At 42.4% G+C, this 23,118-nt stretch overlaps 1 protein-coding gene across 9 annotated transcripts in view; it reads left to right on the top strand.

The window, feature by feature from the left end:
- The window catches only part of ELMO1 (engulfment and cell motility 1), a 576,489-nt gene extending 556,105 nt beyond the window's left edge, over nt 1-20,384 (top strand). For all 9 annotated transcript variants that reach the window (XM_060107546.1, XM_060107545.1, XM_060107541.1 and 6 more), the window contains 3 exons: nt 1,509-1,591; nt 13,243-13,320; nt 19,081-20,384. In XM_060107546.1, coding sequence (XP_059963529.1) covers nt 1,509-1,591; nt 13,243-13,320; nt 19,081-19,281 — 362 coding nt within the window. In that variant the 3' untranslated portion in view covers nt 19,282-20,384. The remainder of the gene's footprint in view (nt 1-1,508; nt 1,592-13,242; nt 13,321-19,080) is intronic.
- The last annotated feature ends 2,734 nt before the right edge of the window (nt 20,385-23,118 follow it).

Below are 23,118 nucleotides of genomic sequence, written 5' to 3'. Positions count from 1 at the left end.
TGGAGAAGAGAGGCTGGTAGGCGTGGACTTCTCACTGCCTCAGCTAAGAAAGAGGCCATTTCCTCTCACATTTCATTGACCAGAGCTAATCGTATGGCTCCACCTAACTGCAGAAGTTGCTGGGAAGAGTAGTCTTCCATAAGCCCGGAAGGAGAGGAGAGGCAGTTATTAGTGAGTACAAGTCAGGTCTACCAAAGAGATCTAGAATCAGGACTGCAAGCTGGAGGGACAGACGTGGTGGGAGAGCTAGCAGGGGGTGCCTGCAGAGAATCCTGGAAGAGTTCCTCACAGCCTCACTCTTCTCTAGGGTTTGAGAGAGCTCTAGAGGTGTCATAGATTTGGACAAAGTTCTTAGCAACTTAAGGGTACAGGGACAATGTTAGCTTTTCAAGAGCCTTCCTGTTACGTTATTCTGACATTCTGTATATTTTATAATTTTCTCTTCATCTAAATGTCACCCCCAAACCCAATGCCCCAATAAAAATAGATGAACTTTAATCATGAAATCTCTCATTATCTTCATCCTTAGAGGAGTCTAGAAATTGATGACGCAAAGCTTCTGCAGATCCTAAGTGAGCTCCTAAATCCACAGTCCCTTACAGGAGCGAAAGATGAGGAATTGGAAAGGGACAGATGACTGTGCAGGTTTTTAAACTAAGCTTCCAAACTGTCCTACTGCCTTCTCTCCATCAGATGATCTGAACAAAAGCTTTAAAGGCCCAAACCTTTCCACATCTTTTATCTTCCCCCAAGTTCTGAGTAGGATGAGAGAGAACATCATTTTATCAAACTGCATTACTCTCAGGATTTCCAAGACAAACACCAGCTACCACTTCCCTGTCAGAAAGGAATGTTCCCTCTATTTAATGGAGTTTAATTTCATTGTCCATAAAATAGGAATAATAAAACCTGCCTCACAGAATGGTTGTGAGAAGTAATGAGATGGTAAAAGGGAGAATTTGGAGAATGAGAGTTCAGGATGGTTTCGATTCAGATAAATTTTTTTGTGATAAGGTTACTTCCCCTCATTATCCAAAACTCAGAAACTAAAGAGATGTAGCAACTGTAGCAGGAGATGTCCATCTGTAGGAAGCATTTGGCATTGCTCCTGGCACACAGATGTCTTCCATAAAATCAGTATCAGTACCACTATTAGTATGGTTATTATGGCTGCTTCTAATACCATCACTTTTAATGCAACTATGATGGGTTTGTTGTTGTTGTTTCTGGTCGTTTTTTTTTAGGTATTTGCTTTATTGAACCAAATTCTACTATGAACATAGATTTTTCTCCCCAAGGATGCTTTTTACCAGGATATAAGGATATATTTTAGTCCCTAGCCCTGGACACCGCTTGACTTCTCTTTTCTTTTCAACTCTTTTGTCTTCTAGCGGTAGTGTCTGGGAATGGCAGCCGTAGCAGCAGACTCGATGCTTAGTCTTGCTACTTTATGGACACTTAAGCAGTCACATGATGTAGTTACTTTCATTTTCTCTTATGAATTGCAGTGCCAGTGGCAGATATCAAAGCCGTGGTGACGGGAAAGGACTGCCCTCATATGAAAGAGAAAGGTGCCCTTAAACAAAACAAGGTATGATTTCCAAGTTATTGCAAATAGTTCTGTCTGCTCAGTACAGTTATTGACTGCAGTGGGCCAAGCCCTTCTTTGGTAGCTATGCTTCTGTGGTTGGTGTGTGTGTTTGTGTGTGTGCGTGTGTGTGTGCGTGCACACACGCACACACAGTTACACATCTCTTAAACTCAGCTCCTTTTCCTTTCTTCATTCCTTTTACATCTCTTACCTAGTCTTATTCTTTCTCTCACTGATCACTTGTCGAATCTCCACCATGTCTTGCATTCTCTCACTTCCTTTCTACGTACAGCCCTAGGAATTGCCCTCTCTCTGTTGTCACCAGTCTTCTCTCAAGCCTTTTCCACTCATCTCCGTCCATCCTCTGGGCCTCTGCTAACCTTCTATTTATGTTCATATTCTCCCTTCTGCACTTCCACCCCAATCCCTTTCATTTCCTCCTTCTTAGTTACCTGCCTGGTGTCTCAGTGAAGTCTGGGAAAGGGAGGAGAGACTAGATGGCTCCAAAAAAAATCTTAGAAAACTTTTAAAGGCCTGATATTCTTCAGCATCATGGGAAATATTGTGAAACAGTTCAAACCCAGCTTAAGGGAGAAAATTTTCCCAAAGGTGAATATTGCTTAAATACTCTTAACATTGCAATATTCTTCACCCTCCCTATCATGTTGTTCCCCATGACAGCCTACATTCCATAACAGAGGGTATGGGAGGTGGCATTTTCTGAAAAGATGGAGGAATTTCCCTTGCCCCCAATTTAGAGGTATTTGCCCTTGGAGGGGCCATCAGGGAGCCAATTTTTTACTTCTTGGCATCTTGTGATACATAGTATCTGTCCATGAACAAAATTAATCAGATTTATCTGGATGCTTCAGGCACCTTGGTGCCAAAAATATCACATAGATCAATAGGTTGCTTCTTTATCGTCCCGTGTCATTATCTAAGAGGAATGTAAACATTACACATCCTATTTATCAATCAGTGTTGAAGTGAATAATGCCTGCCCTGTAATTTCAGTCATTATAAGAGGAAGGTGAATCCAGGTCTGCATAAGATGACCCTATCTATGGGTAAGGAAAATCAAAAGCACTACAAAAGTACTGTTTAGGAAGAAAACAGGGAGAGGATACAGCCAAGGAGACGGATAACAAGATCTTTGCTTCTTAAGTTACATAAGTATAACTCACCTCAAGTCCCTATGAATCCTTCTGTGTCAAGCCCGTCACAGTGCTACCATATAAAACACTGAGTGACGTAAGGGCATGCCTTAGGGTCTGTAGGTCATCTGTTACACAGCATTTCTTTCTTCTCCAAGATATGGGGAAGTAGGTATCCAACAGCTCATCATATTCCAAAAGAGCATCCTTAACTAAAGCAGCAAGTCCCCAGCCTTCATGGTTTACCTCCTGTGGGGCTGCCTTCCTTCAAGACCACCTGATAACACAGGGAGCACCGGCTCTGCTCAGCTCCAGCTGAGGTCCCCATGGTTATATAACACTTGGAGCCGAGCAGGACAAGGCGTGAGGAAATTGGCAGCAACAAGAGTCTGTAACCTAAAGAAGGCTACGAGGGGTGTAGTTGGCAGCCAAGCAACTTGCCAGGACTCAAGCACTCTGATTGGGACAGCGAATTATGTAAAACAGGTGTGAAGGAACTTCTGGCTTCACCCCAACCTGTAAAGAGCCTAGGAGTTGTCACTCCTATCCTTACAGTAAGAAGAAACTGAATAAAGTGAAAATCAACAATTTTCTTGGAACTACCGAGAGAACTGATGTTACAGGGGAGACCACAGCCATGGAATCTGGAGAGTCAGGTACATCCAGAGAGTCACAGCCAGATCTGCTCACCTGAAGCAGAATCTACTGGAGCCGTAAGCTGTAAGATCATTTAGCTGGCAGTTCTGATGACTGCTAGTATGAGAGTGAGAAACTCTTGGGGGTTGCAGTCCTGTGGGGGCATACTTTCATGGGCTTTATTTCCAATAAGCCTAGCAGATTCTCTCAGTGAAGATCTTATAGAGAGTCCCCCATCCCCCACTGCCCACCTCCATCATGGCTCTGGGAGGGGAAAGAGGTGAGTAATCATGGAATATGACAGAGCCTTCTCCATAACGAAGCCCTGTTCTCCAAACCTTTATCCCAGCTAGGGGAAAGGAATTTCTCCCATTGCATTCCTTTTTAGACTTCTTATCTCAACCACAGGGTTGGGGTTGGGGAAGACATAATCAACAGCAGTCAGAACCTCAAGGAAATCAGTAGGAAACTCTGTAGCTATGCTACTGGGAAAGCTATACTACTGGAGATACACCTGAGAAGGTGACAGCCACAAGACATGGGACCCCTAAAAGATGGAGATTTAATTGGAAAGTTATGGAGTGCTATCCCTCACCCATATCCTACCTATTTGGAATCTATACCACTAGATTCCAAAATAATAACACTGGATTATACCTGAAAGTTCTGCAAGATACAACCTCTCTCTGAGGAGGAGTATTTAGGGAAGCTCAAGGTCAGTAGGGTAGACAAAAACAGGGACACTAGAGGAATTTGAAGCCTCTGGCACTTACAGGTATAGCAAACATTTAACATACCCCAGTTCCTTGCTAGATTAACATAAACCATCACTCTAAAGGTCTGTGTATTTCCCTTCCTGTTACCTGATACAGCATGTCTGGATTTCAACAAAAAGTTAGAAGCATGCCAAAAAGCAATTAAAAAACAGCCTGGAAAAACAAAGCAATCATCAGAAGCAGACTGCAATACGATACAAATGCTGGGATTATCAGACAGAGAATTTAAAATAACTGTGATTAAAAGGATTAGAGACTCTAATGGAAAAAGTAAACAACATGAAAGAATAGATGGGTAATATAAGCAGAGATGTGGAAACTCTAGAAGTGAATCAAAAGGAAAGGGTATAAATAAAAAGTACTGTAACAGATATATACACTACCAAACGTAAGGTAGATAGCTAGTGGGAAGCAACCGCATAGCACAGGGAGATCAGATCGGTGCTTTGTGACTGCCTGGAGGGGTGGGATAGGGAGGGTGGGAGGGAGGGAGGGAGATGCAAGAGGGAAGGGATATGGGAACAGATGTATATGTATAACTGATTCACTTTGTTATAAAGCAGAAACTAACACACCATTGTGAAGCAATTATACTCCAATAAAGTTGTAAAAAAAAAATACTGTAACAGAAGTGAAATAAAGTATGCTTTTAATGGGCTCTTCAGTAGACTTGACATGGCTGAGGAAAGGATTAGTGAGCTTGAAAATGAGTCAGTAGAAACTTCCTAAACTGAAATGCCAAAAGGAAAAAAATTAGAACATCAAAGAACTGAGGGACAATTGCAAAAAGTATAATATATGTATAATTAAAATACCAAAAGAAAGAGAATAGAACTGAAGAAATATTGAATCAATAATGGCCAAGAACTTTCCAAAATTAAAGATAGATATCCAACCACAGATCCAGGAAGCTTATAAGATACCAAGCAGGATAAATACACACACACACACACACACACACACACACACACACACACACACGCACACACACACACGCATATCATATTCCACCTGAAGAAAACCAAAGACAAAGAGAAAATCTTAAACCAGAGGAGGAAAAACATCTTACTGGTAGAGGAACAAATATTAAAATTAAAGTAGATTTCTCATCAGAAACCATGCAAGCATTTAGAAAGTAGAGTGAAATATTTAGTGTTAAAAAAAAAACCACCAACCTAAAATTCCATATCCAGTGAAATTATCTTTCCAAAGTGAAGGAGAAACACTTTCTAAGATAACCAAAACCAAGGAAATTCACTGCCAGCAGACCTACTCTGCAAGAAATTCTTCAGCCAAAAGGAAAATTATATATGTTAGAAACTTGAATCTACGTAAAGAATGGAAGAGTGTCAGAGAAGGAATAAGTGAAGGTAAAATAAAAATATATTTTTTTCTTATTAATTCATCGAAAAGATAACTCTTTGCTTAAAATAATAATATTAAAATGTGTTAGATGATTATAGCATATGGATCAGTGAAATGAATGACAGCAAAGTCATAAGGGATAGGAGGGAGGAATTGGGATACTCAAAACAGAAGACAAAAAAAGGGAGAAAATTTAAAATAAAGAACAAATACAACACATGAAAAGAGTTACAAACATGGCAGATATAATCTAACTATATCAATAGTCATTTTAAATGTCGATGGTCTAAATACTCCAATTAAAAGACAGACATTGTCCGAGTGGATAAAAAGCAAGACCAACTATATGGTTTTCTACAAGAAACCCACTTAAATATAAAGACTAAAATAGGTGAAAGTAAGGGGATGGACAAAGATATCAAAATACATGAGACAAACTGAGAGAACTGAAAGGAGACATTCACAAATCCATTATTATCCTGGAGTTTTTGGTACCCTTCTGTAAGTAATTGATACATCAAGTGGAAAGAAAATCAATAAGGATATTGATGACTTGAAAAGCACCATCAGTCAACTACATCCAATTAACATTAATAGAAAATCCACCCAACAACAGAATACACATTTTTCTCAACCTCACAAGAAACATTCACCAAGATAAGACCACATTCTGGGCCATAAAATACATCTTAACAAATTTAAAAGAAGAGCAATCATACAAAGTATGTTCTACTTCACAATGGAATTAGACTAGTAATAAATAACAGAAAGATAGATGGAAAATCCCCCAAATGTTTGGAAATTGAAAACACACTATCAAATAACCCATAGTTTAAAGAAGAAGTCTAAAGAGAAATTACAAAATGTTTTAAACTAAGTAGAATGAAAATATAACTTATCAAAATGTGTGGGTTTTAGTGAAAGCCGTGCGTAGAGGGAAATTTATACCATTAAATGCATATATTACAAAAGAGGAAGGATCTAAAACCAGTAAAGTTTCCACCTTAGGAAACTAGAGAAAAAAGAGCAATTTAAGCCTAAAGCAAGCAGAAGAAAAGAAATAGTAAATATTAGAGATGAATGAAATTGAAAATAAGAAAACAGTAGAGAAAATCAACAAAATCAAAACTTGGTCCTTGGAAAAGATAAATAAAATTGATAAATTTCTAGCCTGACTAAGCAAGAGAAAATGAAAGAAGATACAAGTTACCAATATCAAAACAGGTGTAGAGATGATGTTCTCATTTGAGCCTAGGATGTGTGTGGGTAGTTTTGGCCTTCTTGTAGGAGATTCCTCTCCCCTTAGAGGAGATCAACAAAACAAACTGAGTAAATGACATTTCCAAACTTTAAAAAAAAAATTGTAAATGACACATAGAAAATTGGACGGGTGGGTGGACAGATGGATGGATGGATGGATAATGGGGCACACTGCTATAAACACATAAATAAGACTTCAAATGGAGGCTACTTCCTGGGATTCACTGGCAGAGATATTCCAGCCACTCCCAGCTCTTCTAGGCTGCCTTGAGGGCTGAGAGAAACAGCGGTATCTCTACCAGCCTGGCTCTTTCATTTCTATGCATATGAAAATTGTTTGTCTTGTAATGTTAATAGTGTTCACACATCTGGTTCATCAGGTAAAACGTCAAAAGGCAGAAAGGAAACCCACAGTTCTAATAATTTATTTCCTCAATCCACCCACACCCACACCCCTTCCCCAGTGCTCCAGAGGCCTGCTTCTCCCTACGTCTAGGACTTCTGGATAGGAGAGGGGAGACCTGCAGCTTAAAAGGAGAGTTGGGGCTTCCCTGGTGGCGCAGTGGTTGAGAGTCCGCCTGCCGATGCAGGGGACACGGGTTCGTGCCCCGATCCCGGAAGATCCCACATGCCGCGGAGCGGCTGGGCCCGCGAGCCATGGCCGCGGAGCCTGTGTCTCCAGAGCCTGTGCTCCGCAACGGGAGAGGCCACAGCAGTGAGAGGCCCGCGTACAGCAAAAAAAAAAAAAAAAAAAAAAAAAAGGAGAGTTGGCCAAAATCTGTCCACAGGAGGTCTGTCAGTGAACGGCAGTGGGCAGCACCCAAGGCATGTTGCTGGCTCTTCAGCTTTTCCAGCTAGAGAGTAGGTTCTGACATTTTGTGCCACAGGACTTTCCATTAGCTTAATTACTGAACAGGGCAAACTGGGACATTAGCATCTTTAAGGCAGACACTTGTTAATAGCAAGATGTTGGTAACTGATAGTACTTCTCACTCATTCAACATCTGGCATGCCAGTCATGGTCTAAGGCTTGCTCATAGAGTCATTCACTCAGTGAGCATTAGAGCACCTGAGATAGGATAGACTCTGGGCACAGAGTGATGAACAGGCAGACATGGCCCTGTCCTCCTGGAGCTTAGAGTCCAACGTGTTTAAAAGAGGTTGGTGCAACAGACAAATTTCTGTGGACTCAAGAAGTGTTGGCTTCTTCACAGAGAGATTAGGAAATGTCTAACACTTAGGAAATGTCTAACACTTGAAAAGAATTATCATGGGTGAATGCAAATTCAATTGGAAGAATTTGACTTTCGAGGATTAAGCATTCTAAATTTAAACTCTGTGGTTCATAAAATAAAGTTGATTTGTCGCCTTATCTTTGAAAGTGGGCATTCCTGGTACTTATCCCACTGATTTGGGCCTTAAGAGTTAAACAGTTTTAACATGTAATCACCAGAGGGAAGATATGACCAGATCTCAGTGAAAGGGATAGGAATATATTTGACATGAAAGAAGCTTGAATCTCACCATGTCCAGAGCCCAGCTTTTATTTTTCCAGTATGATTCATGTACCTGAAATAAGAAGCAGATTATACTAGAAGCTGATGTTCTAGCCTCAGCTTGAAAAGCCTGGTCTTAACCAAAAAGCCTTTTATTCAGATTTACTTCGTTCATCATTCATACTCATAATGTATTGAGTATCTTCTTTATACCAGGCCTGTGCTGGGTGCTGGGAATCCAAAGATAAATACGACCTGGCACCTGTCCTTGGGTGTCTAACAGATATAAGACTTAAGTATCAACATGAAATTACAATCCAATATTGCCTGTGCCCCAGTAAATTTAAATACCAGGAGAGCCTGGGAGACTTGAGAAAGCTTGTGGAGGAAATGATGTCTGAGCTGGCTTTTGAAAAGGAGAAGCGAGGGGAAGACTTTCTAGGAGGAGGAAACAATACGTGAAAAGGCACGTGGGGCCTTTTGACATGTAAAAGTGCATCCTCTGACTGAGAAACATTGAATTCAGAGTACAGGATTGGTGGGGACAGAGAGAAGAAAATGGGTTAGAGAACTATTGGCTGATCATGCTAAGATAGCTGGGGACCAGAACATTATAGCTGCTTATAGAAGGCAAGATCCTATCTTATTATACACTATATGAATGACTGATTTTGCCTTCTAAAATTTAAACTCAAACTCATAGATATACAGGTGAGCAACAATGCTTCATAGCTATGATAGCTAGTTCTCCGGCTATATTTAGCACACACACATGCCAAGTTATATCCTACACCTTTAATCAAAATTCTTTGACCTCGGGCCTCCCTGGTGGCGCAAGTGGTTGAGAGTCCGCCTGCCGATGCAGGGGATACGGGTTCGTGCCCCGGTCTGGGAGGATCCCATATGCCGCGGAGCGGCTGGGCCCGTGAGCCATGGCCGCTGAGCCTGCGCGTCCGGAGCCTGCGCGTCCGGAGCCTGTGCTCCGCAACGGGGGAGGCCACAACAGTGAGAGGCCCGCATACCGCAAAAAAAAAAAAAAAAAAAAAAAAAAAATTCTTTGACCTCAAGATAACGTAGATAGATGATGGAGAGCCAACATAATTAAAGTGAATGCCAGGCGAGATGGCCAAATGACGCAAGTCACACGTAAGGAACGGCGGCCAACGCTATACACCGAAAATATGTTGTATAAAACTCTACTCTCGTATTCAGTCAACCCATCATCTGACCCCTGGGAGATGGCAATCCCCAAACCAAGGCACCATCATGCCCTGAATTTCTCTGAGCATCCCCTAACCCCACATGCCTTGTCTCTAGTCCCAGGGCTAGAGGGTTGAATATGGGGTCAGAGACCATAGGATCAGTTCCTCTCGTATCCTCTAACCCCAGAACTCACTTATCCCAGGCCTTCCTCCACATGGTGAGGTGGGAGATGTGCATTAGTGGAACAGAGGGTGGAAATAAGCTGCTCCTGGACATGATTTTCCACTGACTTAAATCCGGAGGGAATAAAAGACCTCAGGTAGTGAGTAGCAAAGCCCCAGAGCATCAGATGTCTAAGAAAGTGTTACGGTGTGTGACAAGAAGCCCCTGAGGGGGACACTGCCCCAGATCCATGACTGCTTACTCCACCATCTCCTGGCACCTCTCTCCCTCACAGACAGTTTGGACAGGTGGCAGCTTCTGGAGTGTTAGCCTGAGAGGCCACCGCTCCCAGCTCCTCCGTCTGCCTGCTCAAAGTGCTGGAGAGCTGACCTCCACTGATGCCTCAATGACAGCCGGCCAGGGACGTCAGTAAAACTCATTATAAGTGATAGCAGCACTTTAACACAGGCATGTGGGTCAGAGAAGTAATTCCTCCAACCCCTCCCAGGCAGCTTTGGTGAAATTAAAGTGGGGAATGATACTCTCACGACTTTCCTATTTCCTCCCTGTGTTTATCAGAAATCTAGGTCATGACAGCTCCGCTCATTCACATCTTCACTGGTAAATGCCTTAGAAGGGCAAAACCCAAAGTTTGCAGGCCCCCTCCTTTTTCTTCCTGCTCCCTCCCTGCCCTGCAGAAGAGAAAATGTCACAAAGGACAACCACACTGACACTCTGGTCTCAAGTGACTTCAGCACCTAGTCAAGAGGCCACGTCTGGGCTCTGGTGATGCTCACACCTGCTGTCGTAAGCAAGGGGATGGATTAGCCATGTGACTGCCCTAAGCAAAGTGGCAGTCATGGTCCAACGTCAGCTGGAAATCCATTGTCAGTTTCACCTTTTCCTGTTGACCTCTGAAGGTCACGTGGTGCTGCTGTAATGTACTGACTGGGTGTCCAGAAGCAAAGCCTGTCCTCTCCTTACTCTCAAGTATGAGTCAAAGACTTTTCCTAATGAATGACACTAAGATTAGTAAAGAAATCATCATCTATATCAGTGTTTCTCATCTAAGAACAATCTTTATGAATTTATGAGATTAGAGCTTAACATTTTGTTGAAAAAATGTTTTCAGTTTTTTAAAAGAAAATAATCACCTGTGATCCTAGCACCTTAACATAATTATTTTCATTTCACAATTTGCTTCCAGTTTCCAACCACAGGAAGACATTGTTCATAATTGTGATTTGTAGGTATATAGTGTTCATTTCTCTTGCTTTTTTTCACTTAAGATCAGATTTTCATAATTGTACTGAATGCCTGGCTGCATGTATTTCTCTGGGTTGCTAATTTGTGATTTTTTTGATGGTTTACCCAAAGAAGGGAGAACATTTACTGAGTTTCTCATATTATGTTCTTACAGATAATGATATATACAGCTTTTGCTTCCTTTTGAATTTTCTTTAGGAATAACCCCAGGAGTGGGACCCCTCGTTCTTGATATGGATTGCCTTACTGACTTTTTTAAAAGGATGACACCAATTATGGTACCACTACTACGGCCCATGACCATTTTCATTATAAACCAAAAGACCCAAAAGAGATGCCAAACTTATGGGAAAATTGTTTTTGTTTGTTTTGGCGAACTCTTTTTTAATATTATTGATCTTAACTGGGCAGGCTTGAATGGAATCCTAAGGAAGAAAAAAATGAAAAATGCAGGGACTTCCCTGGTAGTACAGGGGTTAAGAATCCGCCTGCCAAAGCAGGGGACACGGGTTCGATCCCTGGTCTGGGAAGATCCCACATGCTGTGGAGCAACTAAGCCGACGCACCACACTCCTGAGCCTACGCTCTAGAGCCCACAAGCCACAACTACTGAGCCTGTGTGCCACAACTACTGAAGCCCGCATGCCTAGAACCTGTGTTCCGCAACAAGAGAAGCCACTGCAATGAGAAGCCACGCACCGCAACGAAGAGTAGCCCCAGCTCGCCACAACTAGAGAAAGCCCACGCACAGCAACAAAGACCCAACACAACCAAAAATAAATTTAAAAAAAAAATGAAATATGCAGAGGGGGATAGTTTTGCAGAACAGATCCCATTCTATGACTCAGCATTCTTTCCTTCACTTGTTTCTATTTCTGGTAGGGCAAGGATGCCCTAAGAGTATGAGAATACTGGTAGGTCTGGGCTCAGAACAAGAGCTGCTTTCCCTTAATGATGGGACAGCTAGAGGTGAGCCAGACACAGATAAAATCCATGAGAGCCACAAATAGCCTGATGGTTGGCTGTGTCAGGAGAGGCATCCAGCTAATGCTGAGCCTTTGGAGTTCACTTGGAAGAATTCTTTCTCATCTGAAATTCTGAAATCTGAAGGCATTGACCTCATCTTTCTGCCTGCTGTCTTCTTTCTGGGGGCATTCTTGCTGTGACTTACTGGCCAAAGGCAAATCCTCTGACAGATGTTGAGGTAGAGAATGATGTGGAGAGCTCTACCTCCCTAAGAAAGAATGCCTGTGGGTAGTTACTGAGAGTGCAGCTCCCAGATCATAGCACAAGAGAAAGGGGCAGTCATCAGTGGTGCCTAATAGACACAGAGAAGGAAGGCTAGCACGTGTGTTACAGTGATGCAGAGCACCGATGTGGACTCACTTGGCTCTTCCCTCCAAATTAGGAGTTGTTAGGGTGTTGAGATGTGCAATGACTCTCACCTTCCTTAGGTTGTACCCTGCTGTCAGTCCAATAGAATAATCATAGATTCCAGTATTGCACAGTACATACAATTTGAGAAGCATATATTTACATACATATTAGGCATGACACTGAATGTCTCAGCCGAGGTCATTCAGCTACAATGAAATGACAGTGTCACTTAGTCCTTGGTCCTGGGGGTCTGTCTCATAGTCTATTATGAACAAACCCAGACATTCAAGTGAACACTCACCAATGAATGAACCCAGCTATTCTGCCACTTGGGCCCATGCTCTCCTTTATGCCCTGCAGCCACTATAGGATAAAACTAGGTTTTGTGTAGCCTTTGCTCTACAGTAGTTCAGAGGTCAAAGGGCATACATGTTACCTACAGATAATGGGTTCATCCAGAAGCCTCATTGCCTCCTACGTAGCTTCCATGTTGTAGCAAGTTTATAACCCTATGGACACCTGTCTGTTTGGAAATGACAGAAGATAGAGCAGCCCATAATGCTGCTGATTGGGAAAGAGTTTACTGTTTTTCATGGTCTCCCTAGGAGGGAGATGCTGAAGAGAGGAGAGTAGCACAGCTTTGGGGATATGTGGCCTTGGACAACTCACTTAACCTCTCTGAGCTCCTTTGCATAAAAGGGGAATGATAACACTTGGCTCCATGTGCTGTCTTGAGAATTAAATGAGATGGTTCACACAGACTCCCCCTGAACAAAGAGAAGGAAATGTGCTGTGAACCTTGAAAGACATGCTTCTTCCTCCCGTCAGCCTCACGGCTGCTCCTCTTGCCTGGACATACTGTAGGCACTATTCCAGGTTCAATCTGCAGCCATTTGTGGCTACAAAACAAATGTGTCAACTTTCCTCAATGTGGTGTTTTCTCTGATCTCTCTTAGGAGGTGCTTGAACTTGCTTTCTCGATCTTGTATGACTCAAACTGCCAGCTGAACTTCATAGCTCCTGACAAGCATGAGGTAAGGGTCTCAGTGGGGTTAATTTATGAGAGACTGTCATATTTTCTCAAGAAAAACAAGCAGGTAAAAAATATTGGAAAGAAAGAAATTTCATTTTTTAAAAAAGTCTACCTGAGAAAAATCACGAGCAAAGGTACATCTTGTTGACTTGGAATAGAATGGAAACCTCTCAAAAAACTGCAAGTTGTAACAGATTCAACTTCTTCTTAGCTTGATCAAGAGCTTTTGGTAAGAACTTCCCTGGCAGTCCAGTGGTTAAGACTCCGCGCTTCCAATGCAGTGGGCGTGGGTTCGATCCCTGGTTGGGGAACTAAGATCCCACATGCCACACGGCCTGGCCAAAAAATAAATAAATAAACAAAAACTTAAAAAATAAAAATAAAGAGTTTATGGTAAAGAAGAAGAATGTACAAATGTTTCATACTCAGTAAGGGCATAATTGTTAACCCAGAGGAAGTATCAGCCCTGGCTTATAGCTTTGGTTTTCCTTGAATATTTAGCTTTGGGTCAGAATTTTCCCATGATAAACTTATTTCTATTCTTTAAAACATTTGATGAAGTAGATTTTTTACCATGTTTAAGTTATTTTAAGAGGTTTAGGGCTGTCTCTGCTGTTGGAATTTTATTTTTGAGATGCTTTTATTCCTTTTGACATCTTGTTATATGTATAATTTGTTTCTCTTCTTGAAACATGCTGTCAGCTATATTTAAAATATTTAGCATAAATCCAGGAAAATGCATTTGTAAGATGAAGTAGCAGCTCTGGTTGATTTAACTGTTTCTCTTGTAAACTAGAACCCAACATCATGCTTGAAACTCTTATTTTTAGATGATACCATTCAAATTTTGGTTGTGCATGTGGTTACATAAAAAGCTTTTAGAAAGGAAGGAACATTTTAATAGAATTTGAATTTTGTTCCCCATTTCCCCTGGGAGACTTAGCTCATTTAAAAGTTATTCTGTATTTGGTTTTCACTGGTTTGAAGCTTTTGAATAAAATTGTACATCCCAAAGAGAGAAGAAAGATTATATGCAAATCCTGCATTTAGAGTGGCGCTTAAATATAATTCTGTGTTACTTGACATTTCGTTCACAGAAGGGGATGACTTTGTCTTCATCTTCCTGAAAATAGACACTGTGTCCTACCATTTCTCTTTTTAAATAAAATTGTGGTTGTACACAGGCCACCGTATTCAAGATATATACGGATGTGTAGGAAACTACTTAAAATGGTAGAACTGCGGATGCTATTTAAATCTATACAGCGCTGTTTTTCCCAGTGTACATTAATTCCAGATACGGATAAATGTTCTGGGACTGCCAAATTTTTATTCATATCTGCCATGTTTTACTGATGTAGTGAGGAGAAAAATGCCATACACTTGTGTAAATTAAAAGTATTCTTCAGACCACTTCCGTATCTATTACCTCATTTTATTTCCATAATTGCTCCATAAAATGGAAAGTTCTATCACAGATATCCTTGTTTATCAAAGGGGGAGAGAGAGGCCTCCCAAAGTTGAATAACTCGACAATAGTACTGATAATAGTAATTATAACCAGAATACTCTGTACCAGGGACCATTCAATGCTTTATGTGCTTCACCTCTCTTAATCCTCATTCTATAACTCTTAAGGAACAAACTAATGTTATTCCCATTTTATAAAAAAGGGTAACGAGGCACAGAGAGGTTAAGAAACTTGTCCAAGACGAAACAAGCAGTAAGTGATAGAGCTTGGATTTAAACCATGGGGATCTTGTTCCAGAAACACTTTCTCTTTGGCTCCTGCACTGTGTAGCTTGGAAGGAAGAAAGCAGGACCTGGACTCATGACTTCCTGCCAGTACCCATCCCCCAGCTTCAGCAATTATCAGCTCATGGCCAATTAGGTTTCACCTATACCCTCACTCACACCCAGCTGCCACAACACCCCAGATTATTTTCGAAGCTCATCCAGATATCGTATCATTTTATTTGTAAATATTCCCATATGCATCTCTAAATAATAAAGAGTCCACTTGGAAACATAACTATCATACCATGATCACACCCAATTTTATAACGTTTTAATACCACAATTTGCAGTCAGTTTTCAGATTTCTCTGTCTCCTTTCTGGTTTTCCTTTTTTCTTTTATACTTTGTTCAGATCAGAATCCAGATAAGATCCATACATATCAATTGGTTCACGTGTTTCTTCAGTTTCCTTGAATCTATAGGTTCCTCTCTCCTTCTCTCATGAACACGTGCATGTGTTTCCTTTTCCTTGCAATTTATTCATTGAAAAAAGCAGCTCATCTGTTTCGTAGCATAGCCAATAGTCTAGATTTTGCTGATTTTAATTCTGTATATTAGTTTCCTTGGCTGCTGTAACAAATTACCACAAATTTAGTGGCTTAAAGCAACATAAATGTATTACCTTACAATTCTGGAGATCAGAAGTCGGATGCAGGTCTTTCTGGGCTAAACTCAAGGTATCGACAGAGCTGAACTCCTTTCTGGACTAGGGGATAATCCATTTCCTCACCCCTTCCACTTCTAGAGTCACCCGCACTCCTCGGCTCATTCCTCACCTCCATCCATCTCAGTAACGGTGGGTTGAGTCCCCACACCGCATCATTCTGACTGCCTCTTCCATACTCAGATCTCCCTCTCTCTCACTCCTGTTCTGTTTCCCTCTTCCACTTTTAAGGACCTTTGTGATTACATTGGGCCCACCTAGAAAATCCCAGATAAAAATCCCTGTTTTAAGATCAGATGGTTAGCAGTTTTAATTCCCTTCACCATGTAACCTAACATACTCACAGGTTCCAGGGATTAGGACATGGTCTTATTTAAAAGGAGGGTACTAATCTGCCTACCATAACCTGCTGTATCATTTCACGTGTTTATCTGCATCCTGTATTTCCTATTAAGTGATAGTTAGACGATTCATCAAATTCAGGCTCTACTTTAAGCAGCAGTAGTGTTGTATTCTTCCATGATGTCTGGTTGTCTCGCTTTTGGAAATTTTGCAGCCATTGATTATCGCCTAGATCCTTGGATCTGTTAGACTTTGGAAAAGGTTGATATTCCAATTCTATTATAGCTACATAAAGAGAAACTGCCTCATCAACTCTTTGGTTACCCTGAGGTTAAACAGTGTACATAGGATAGGCAGGAGAATGCTTGATTCTCTTTACCAGTTTTCAAAATCATGAGCATCTTCAAAGGAGCCCAGTGAAGGATTTTTGGTGTTTGGGTATCATTATGAAGTTATGGATTTAACGTATTTGTACATCAATAGGTTGCAGTTATTGTCATTATCAGTGTCCAAATTATCTAGAGAAAGAAGGAACACCTTCTGGTTACCTTCTGAGTTCTACTGACAGATGTCTTTGGCAGCTTTCAGGCATTCTGGCATGACAAGATATTCCAGGTTCATCTTGTACATTTCCTACCTTTTCTCTGTGGAGCTTTGGCTCCTTTTGGTATTTAGCAACCAGATTCTGGACATTAGGTGTGCCTGTCACTACTGGGTTGGTCATTATTTTCAGGGTTTTTGTAGACAGAGCTTGGAGTTATGTTTTTTTTAAGATAAAATACACTGTAAGTTCATATTGATACTTCCAACTCAGATTCAGTACTACAGAGTTCTTATTTATTGGTTGATGTACTTTTTTTTTTTTTTTTTTTTTTTTTTTTTTTTATGGTATGCGGGCCTCTCACTGTTGTGGCCTCCCCCGTTGCGGAGCGCAGGCTCCGGACGCGCAGGCTCCGGACGCGCAGGCTCAGCGGCCATGGCTCACGGGCCCAGCCGCTCCGCGGCATATGGGATCCTCCCAGACCGGGGCACGAACCCGTATCCCCTGCATCGGCAGGCGGACTCTCAACCACTTGCGCCACCAGGGAGGCCCGGTTGATGTACTTTTTAATAAAATTTTCTGTACTTGCTGCTTCTCAAAAGAAAAGCACCACAGAAGTGTTCCTGTGGGTTAAATTAATCTGTACTAGGAAGCTAGCCAGGACTGGGAAAGCTGTGTACAAAGAGCAGTAATCCCCAGCACTTAGGGATTTACAATGAAACAGTGCCAGAGCCGAAAGGGGCCTTAAAGAGCATGGGGTTCAGTGGTGCCCATATCTGGAGGTACATCAGAATTAGCTAGAAGCTTTTCCAAATAAAATTTCCTGACCCAAGATCCATAAGATCAGGATCTGCAGGGTAGGACCTGGGTATCTATTTTTATTAAAGTTATTTACGAGGAAACGAATGTTTCGATGTGTTCGGAGTCTACCTAAGGTATTCATGAGGACACTAATACTTCCAGAAATCCTTTAGCACTCAACTGATGTTTAGATAGGTTAAATGCTTTGGCTGAGATCACATAGCCAAGGCAGAACCAAAGCTCTACAGTTCAGGGCTGCACTACTCAGGCATGGGCCTCGTAATACACCCATGGTACACCTCCTTGGCTTAAAAGTGGTGCCACCAATGTGCGCCGTGGTAGATTTCTATCACCTCACTATGACTTAAGATTTGTGTAGTGCTTGCCATCTTGTAGTACTTTTATGTTGAGATCTGCTATCATATTCTGGAACATAGCCCAGGTAACCACAGTGCAAAGGACAAGTTAAGTAGGGTCTGGAATTGCAGCTTGACCCAGTGAGGGCAAGAGGGGGAAATCTGGAGCATGTTCTAGAAGGAAGACCAGTCCCACAGGAAAAGCAGAGAAATTGCTATCAAAGAAGCCTTATATAGGACTAGGACATCCAAAAGGTGAGCAAGCAGAGCATCCAGAATGCAGGCATTTTTCTGAGATGCGGGCAGCAGAGGCTTGTTCTTCCACCAGGTATCATGGCTGTAATACCAGGTCAGGGTAGGGTTTCAGCCTCTGGAGGGAAACTGACAAGAGCTAGGCAGGTCCTCAGATAAATGAAGCACAGTTCATAGTCTACTGGAGAGGCAAAGGACGCGATTAATTTTAATGAGAGGGGAAGAACCAAATTCTTGGTTGGGTACCATGGAGTGCTTTCCAAAAACAGGTGATGTCCCCAGGGACCAGGCTCCAGAGACCTGGAGGAGAAAAACCTTGGAACCTGGAGAACCAGGCAGAAGGGGTCCCTAGACCGGTAGCCAAGCCACCTTCCGTTAAGATCACCCAATAATTTTAGCCACTTTGCCCACCAGACATTGGGCAGCACTCAGATATTTCCTAGACCTTTTGCTGAGAAATGCAAAGGTGGGCCTCCCATTGGGCTGTCATTGTGAGTGCTGGGAATCAGATAGGATAGGCAGAGATTAGCTACTAGACTGGGAACCATACTTGGAGTGCGGAAAGAAGCAAGCTTGACCTGATGTTGAGTCCAGGAGTGTTGGGATATATTCTACCAATACCTTAAACTCATTGACTCACTGGTGGGATGTTAGAGATATTATGTTGCACAGGCATGAGAACCCAAACCCTCCTGCTGCGCCACGGGGAGGCATCATGGGCACAGAAGAGTGCAGGCACTGGAAGCAGATTGCGTAAGTTCAAATCCCACCCACTCCATGTACTACCAAGTGACTTAATTCCTCACCACCTCAGTTCCCTCATCTGTAAAACAGAGACGCTCCCAGAAGTGTCAGCTTTATAGAGATGCTGTGCATATTAAATGATGATGTAGGCAAAGCACTTAGCACAGAGCCTAGACCATGCTGAGTGATCAGTAAGTGTCAGCTATCGTTCCTCCTCTTGTTACTGTCATCAGTAGTTCTCATTGTCACCTCCCTTCCCACCAGTACTGTATCTGGACAGATGGGCTGAATGCGCTGCTGGGGAAAGATATGATGAGCGACCTGACGAGGAATGACTTGGACACGCTGCTCAGCATGGAAATCAAGCTCCGCCTCCTAGACCTGGAAAACATTCAGATCCCCGATGCACCTCCACCCATCCCCAAGGAGCCCAGCAACTATGACTTTGTCTATGACTGTAACTGAAGCGCCCGGGGCCCAGAAGCTCCCCCTGCAAAACTGGAAGAGCTAGCTAACAGGAGAGAAGAATGAAAACGCTCCCATGCCTTGGAATCCGCTGTGGTAGAGGAAAGCTGTGGGCCACATTTCCTTTGGCCCCAACGCCTCTAGCCCCGGCGTCTTCCTGCCCCTCCCTGGCGTCCTGCTCACCACCCTGATTCCGTTTCTAGACACCCGTTGCTTTAGGTCACCTCCCATTGCTGCAGCCTAAGGTGGGAGAAAAGCAAAACCCACCGCCAGTAAGAGAGCCAAAGGGCCCTTCCAGCTTCTTCCCAGCAGGCAAGCCCTCCCCTCCTGGAGGCTGAAAGCCAGCAGCACCAGACCGCCCCCAAACCTACAGCCAGACCCAGGGGTGTGCCCGAGGCCTGTGTCTGGAAGAAAACAGCCTAGCTACTTGAGAAGACCAAACACCTCCTCGTTCCCTTGCTTCTAGAGTCCGCTCACACCACCAGTTCAATGTGAATTGAAATCTGCTTCCAAACCCCCTCCCTCCCGCATCCCGGCCTTTGCCTGCCCTGTTGCTCTCTGGTCCCAAGAGCAGCAGCAGCAGCTTCTTCCTAGTTCTTCCCAGGGCTGGGTCTCCAGACACAGTCTGTGGGTCCCATGGCCACTTCACGTCTGCCCTGTGACGGTGACCACCCTTCCTGCCTCCCAGCTAGTCTTGGCTTTTCTCTCCCCGCCCCAGCCCAGACCTGCCCTCTTCACTGCCACACACCCTTCCAGCCCCTTAGCTGAAAGCACAAATGGTGAAACCAGTCCCCTTGCTCCATCTCTAATGTACTAAATCTAAAAGCCTCGATGAGGGGCAGTTGCTTATCGAAGGGTTTGGTGGTCCTTCTCCTGGTGGCTCTGCTGAGCACAGGTTTCCACAGGATGGTCAAGTACCCAAGTTTACATCGTTGTAATTATTACAGGTATTGACAGTTTGCAAGGGTTCAGGGTTGTTGGTTTGGGGGGGGGGTGTTATGTTTTTTTTTGGTTATTTTTTTTTTCTTTGCTTTCTTTTTGTACAAAAGAGTCTAACATTTTTTGCCAAACAGATATATATTTAATGAAAAGAAAAGATACATAAAGGTGTGTACTTTCCAGGTTTTTTTTTTTTTCTAATTATTTGAATCCTAAACCTCTTCCTGAGAATAACATTCCCCTAAACATGCTGTGGAATAAAATTAATTGTGATGAGTTGTGGGGCTGGTGTTTTGATTTGGTAATTTAGGTTCTTGCTGCTCAGGCATCAGCATCATCTGTGAGCTTGTTAGAAATGCAGAATCTTAAACCTCACCCCAGCCCTGCAGAATCAGGTGGTGCACGTGCATATTAAAGTTTGAAAAGCACTGGCCTAGGGGACTCCTGACCATTGCTGTGTCACCATAGGCTCTGCACATCAGTAAAGAATGATCCTTCTAAGAAGACCATCTCAAGTCATCTAAAAAAATCAGACCCACTATGTAATAATATGATCTATTCATTTTACACTGTTGCCTCCTGACAGTGACTTTCTCTTTTATTTTTTCTTCCTTACCATTATATAATTTATGGAACTGACCAAATGAAACACATCACAGTTTGAAGGAGTACAGTGAGCAAAGGAAAAGAATGCAGACCCACAGACCAGAAATCAGTCAAGCCAGAACTAAATGAATCTAACTATGAATTAATGAAATATGGGTAAGAGCCCAGCAAAAGATTTTTCTGAGGTTAGTTCCTTTGGAGGCATATCTGGATCATAAACTCCAAGGGCTGGAAGGGATATCAGAAAGGTCCCAGTGATGCAGAATTTACAGCACAAGCCACTCTCGACTCTCAATAGAAGTGTTAGGTGCCTTCAGGTCACTGCTGTTTATTGTTACCCAGATGTGCAATTACAAATTGACCTGGGTTGAGATGACATTACAGGAAAAAAAGAAAAAAAAGACCTCCTTTATAACCCATAGTAATTCCCAAGCGATTATGCTTTACATCAGCGCACACCTGAGTGTCAAGTTGATACTTCCTTTACATTAAGCTTTGATGATATTAACATGTACGTCCTTCATGTCAGGAGCACTTATTGATCTACCCATCATCCTGATAAAATGATAAATGTTAGGTAACAGAAAGCAGACAGAGTCATACCGTTTTTTACTTAGGAATTACCTGACTCCATCCATGAACAGGGGAATTCTTTGGACCAAGATATCTGAGGTCCTGGGACACTGAGTTTAAGAGATTGATCGTCCCATGACCCTTGCTAGGAAGAACAAGCCCTTCTCTGTTCTGTTGCTCCTGCTTTGGTCAATTAAATAGAAACTAACCCTTTCAGGGCTATTAAAGCATTCTGCTTCATCCCTGTAGACCCTCCTCTCAAGGACTGGTGAGGTCCTGAGAGTGTGACATCATTCCTTCATTTTGTGGCAATATGGTGCAGGGTTGCTCTCCACATTTGGCCACCTCATCTTCTCAGCCTAGGCTGCCGAAGGCAACTTTCCCAGCCAGTGGGCTTCCCACAGCCAGCTCAGCTCCCGTCGCCACAGGTTTCTAAGCTTGGACAAATCAGCCAAAGCCAAGGGAGCACTGAAGGAGGAGCCCAGTTTTGTCGTGAAGTCTAAGCTGCATCCTCCAATTCAGCTTTACTGAAATAAAACTGATCCTTGAATTTTAATCCACTGATATTTTAATTCCTCTCTTATTCTTATTCAGAACCTATAGGGGAAAGGGTAATTAACTGGCACTTTCAAACACAAAAGTGACCAAGGGCAGGAAAATCTGATGATTATTGCAGAAGAAAAAGTGCAAGGCTGAATGTTTCTTGAGTCTATTTGCAAATCCATTCTAAACCACCTTCCAACTAGCAACTCAAGCATTTCCTACCTACCTGCTTTTATAATGAACTGAGCAGTTGTACGACTGACATACATGCCTTTTATCGATTTTTGTCTTAGTTATGAAATCTTTAACTTAAACCTTTAGCTTACTATAAACCTTTAGCTTAAAGGAAATAAAATATTCCTATGATAATCAAAAACATGCTTAGAGCTAGACACTAGGAATGCAACAAGAATAAAATTTGTAAAATCAGGAAGGTTATAATCAAGTAATTTAGTCGAATATAAAACCAAATAATTGCAGCATAGTGTGGAAATGATACTATATAACTGTGTACAACATAGAGTCGTAGAAAGGAGGATGAGCTCAACACGCTTGAAAGTGGGGTAAGGGAAACCAAGAGAGGAGTAGAAACTTGAATTAGGTCTTGAAAGAGAGAAGCTGTTTGCCACGCAAGAGATAAACATTCCAAGTAGAGCAAAACATACAAACAGAGCCTGGAGGCAGGAAAACTGGTGACTATTCCAGAATCTGTAAAACATTCAGTGTGGCCGGTATGTAGGATGGATATGAGAGGGGAAGGGAGAGAAGACTGCAGAGGATGTAAGAGGCACAAATCATGAAAATCCTGAGATGGTTGGCCAGGGATTTCACTTGAGGGCAAAAGAGTGTAGTCAGAGGAGTGATGTTGTCAGATTTGCCATTCAGAAATATCACAAAGACAAAATACCCATGTGGGGGAAAGATCAGTGTGGGAGAAATAGAAGAGATATTAGCAAGAAGGTGATCGACATAGTCCCAAGCAAGAACCATTTGAGCCAGACTTTGGTATAAACGATGGGAAAGGGGAGGAGAGTAAAGCCATTAAAGGGCAGGGCTAGCTGCCTTTTTAGTGAAGGAGAGAGAAGAATGCCAGTGACTCCTGAGTTTCTGGATTGGGTGAGTAAGCAGATAACAAGGCTGTTACCTAAAATCAGGAAGAGAAGAGAAACGGGAGAT

This window comes from Mesoplodon densirostris, chromosome 9 (genome assembly GCF_025265405.1).
Source record: "Mesoplodon densirostris isolate mMesDen1 chromosome 9, mMesDen1 primary haplotype, whole genome shotgun sequence".
NCBI classification, from domain to species: Eukaryota; Metazoa; Chordata; class Mammalia; order Artiodactyla; family Ziphiidae; genus Mesoplodon; species Mesoplodon densirostris.
The sequence above is the reverse complement of the archived record's forward strand: the minus strand, read 5'-3'. Positions and strand labels throughout refer to the sequence as shown.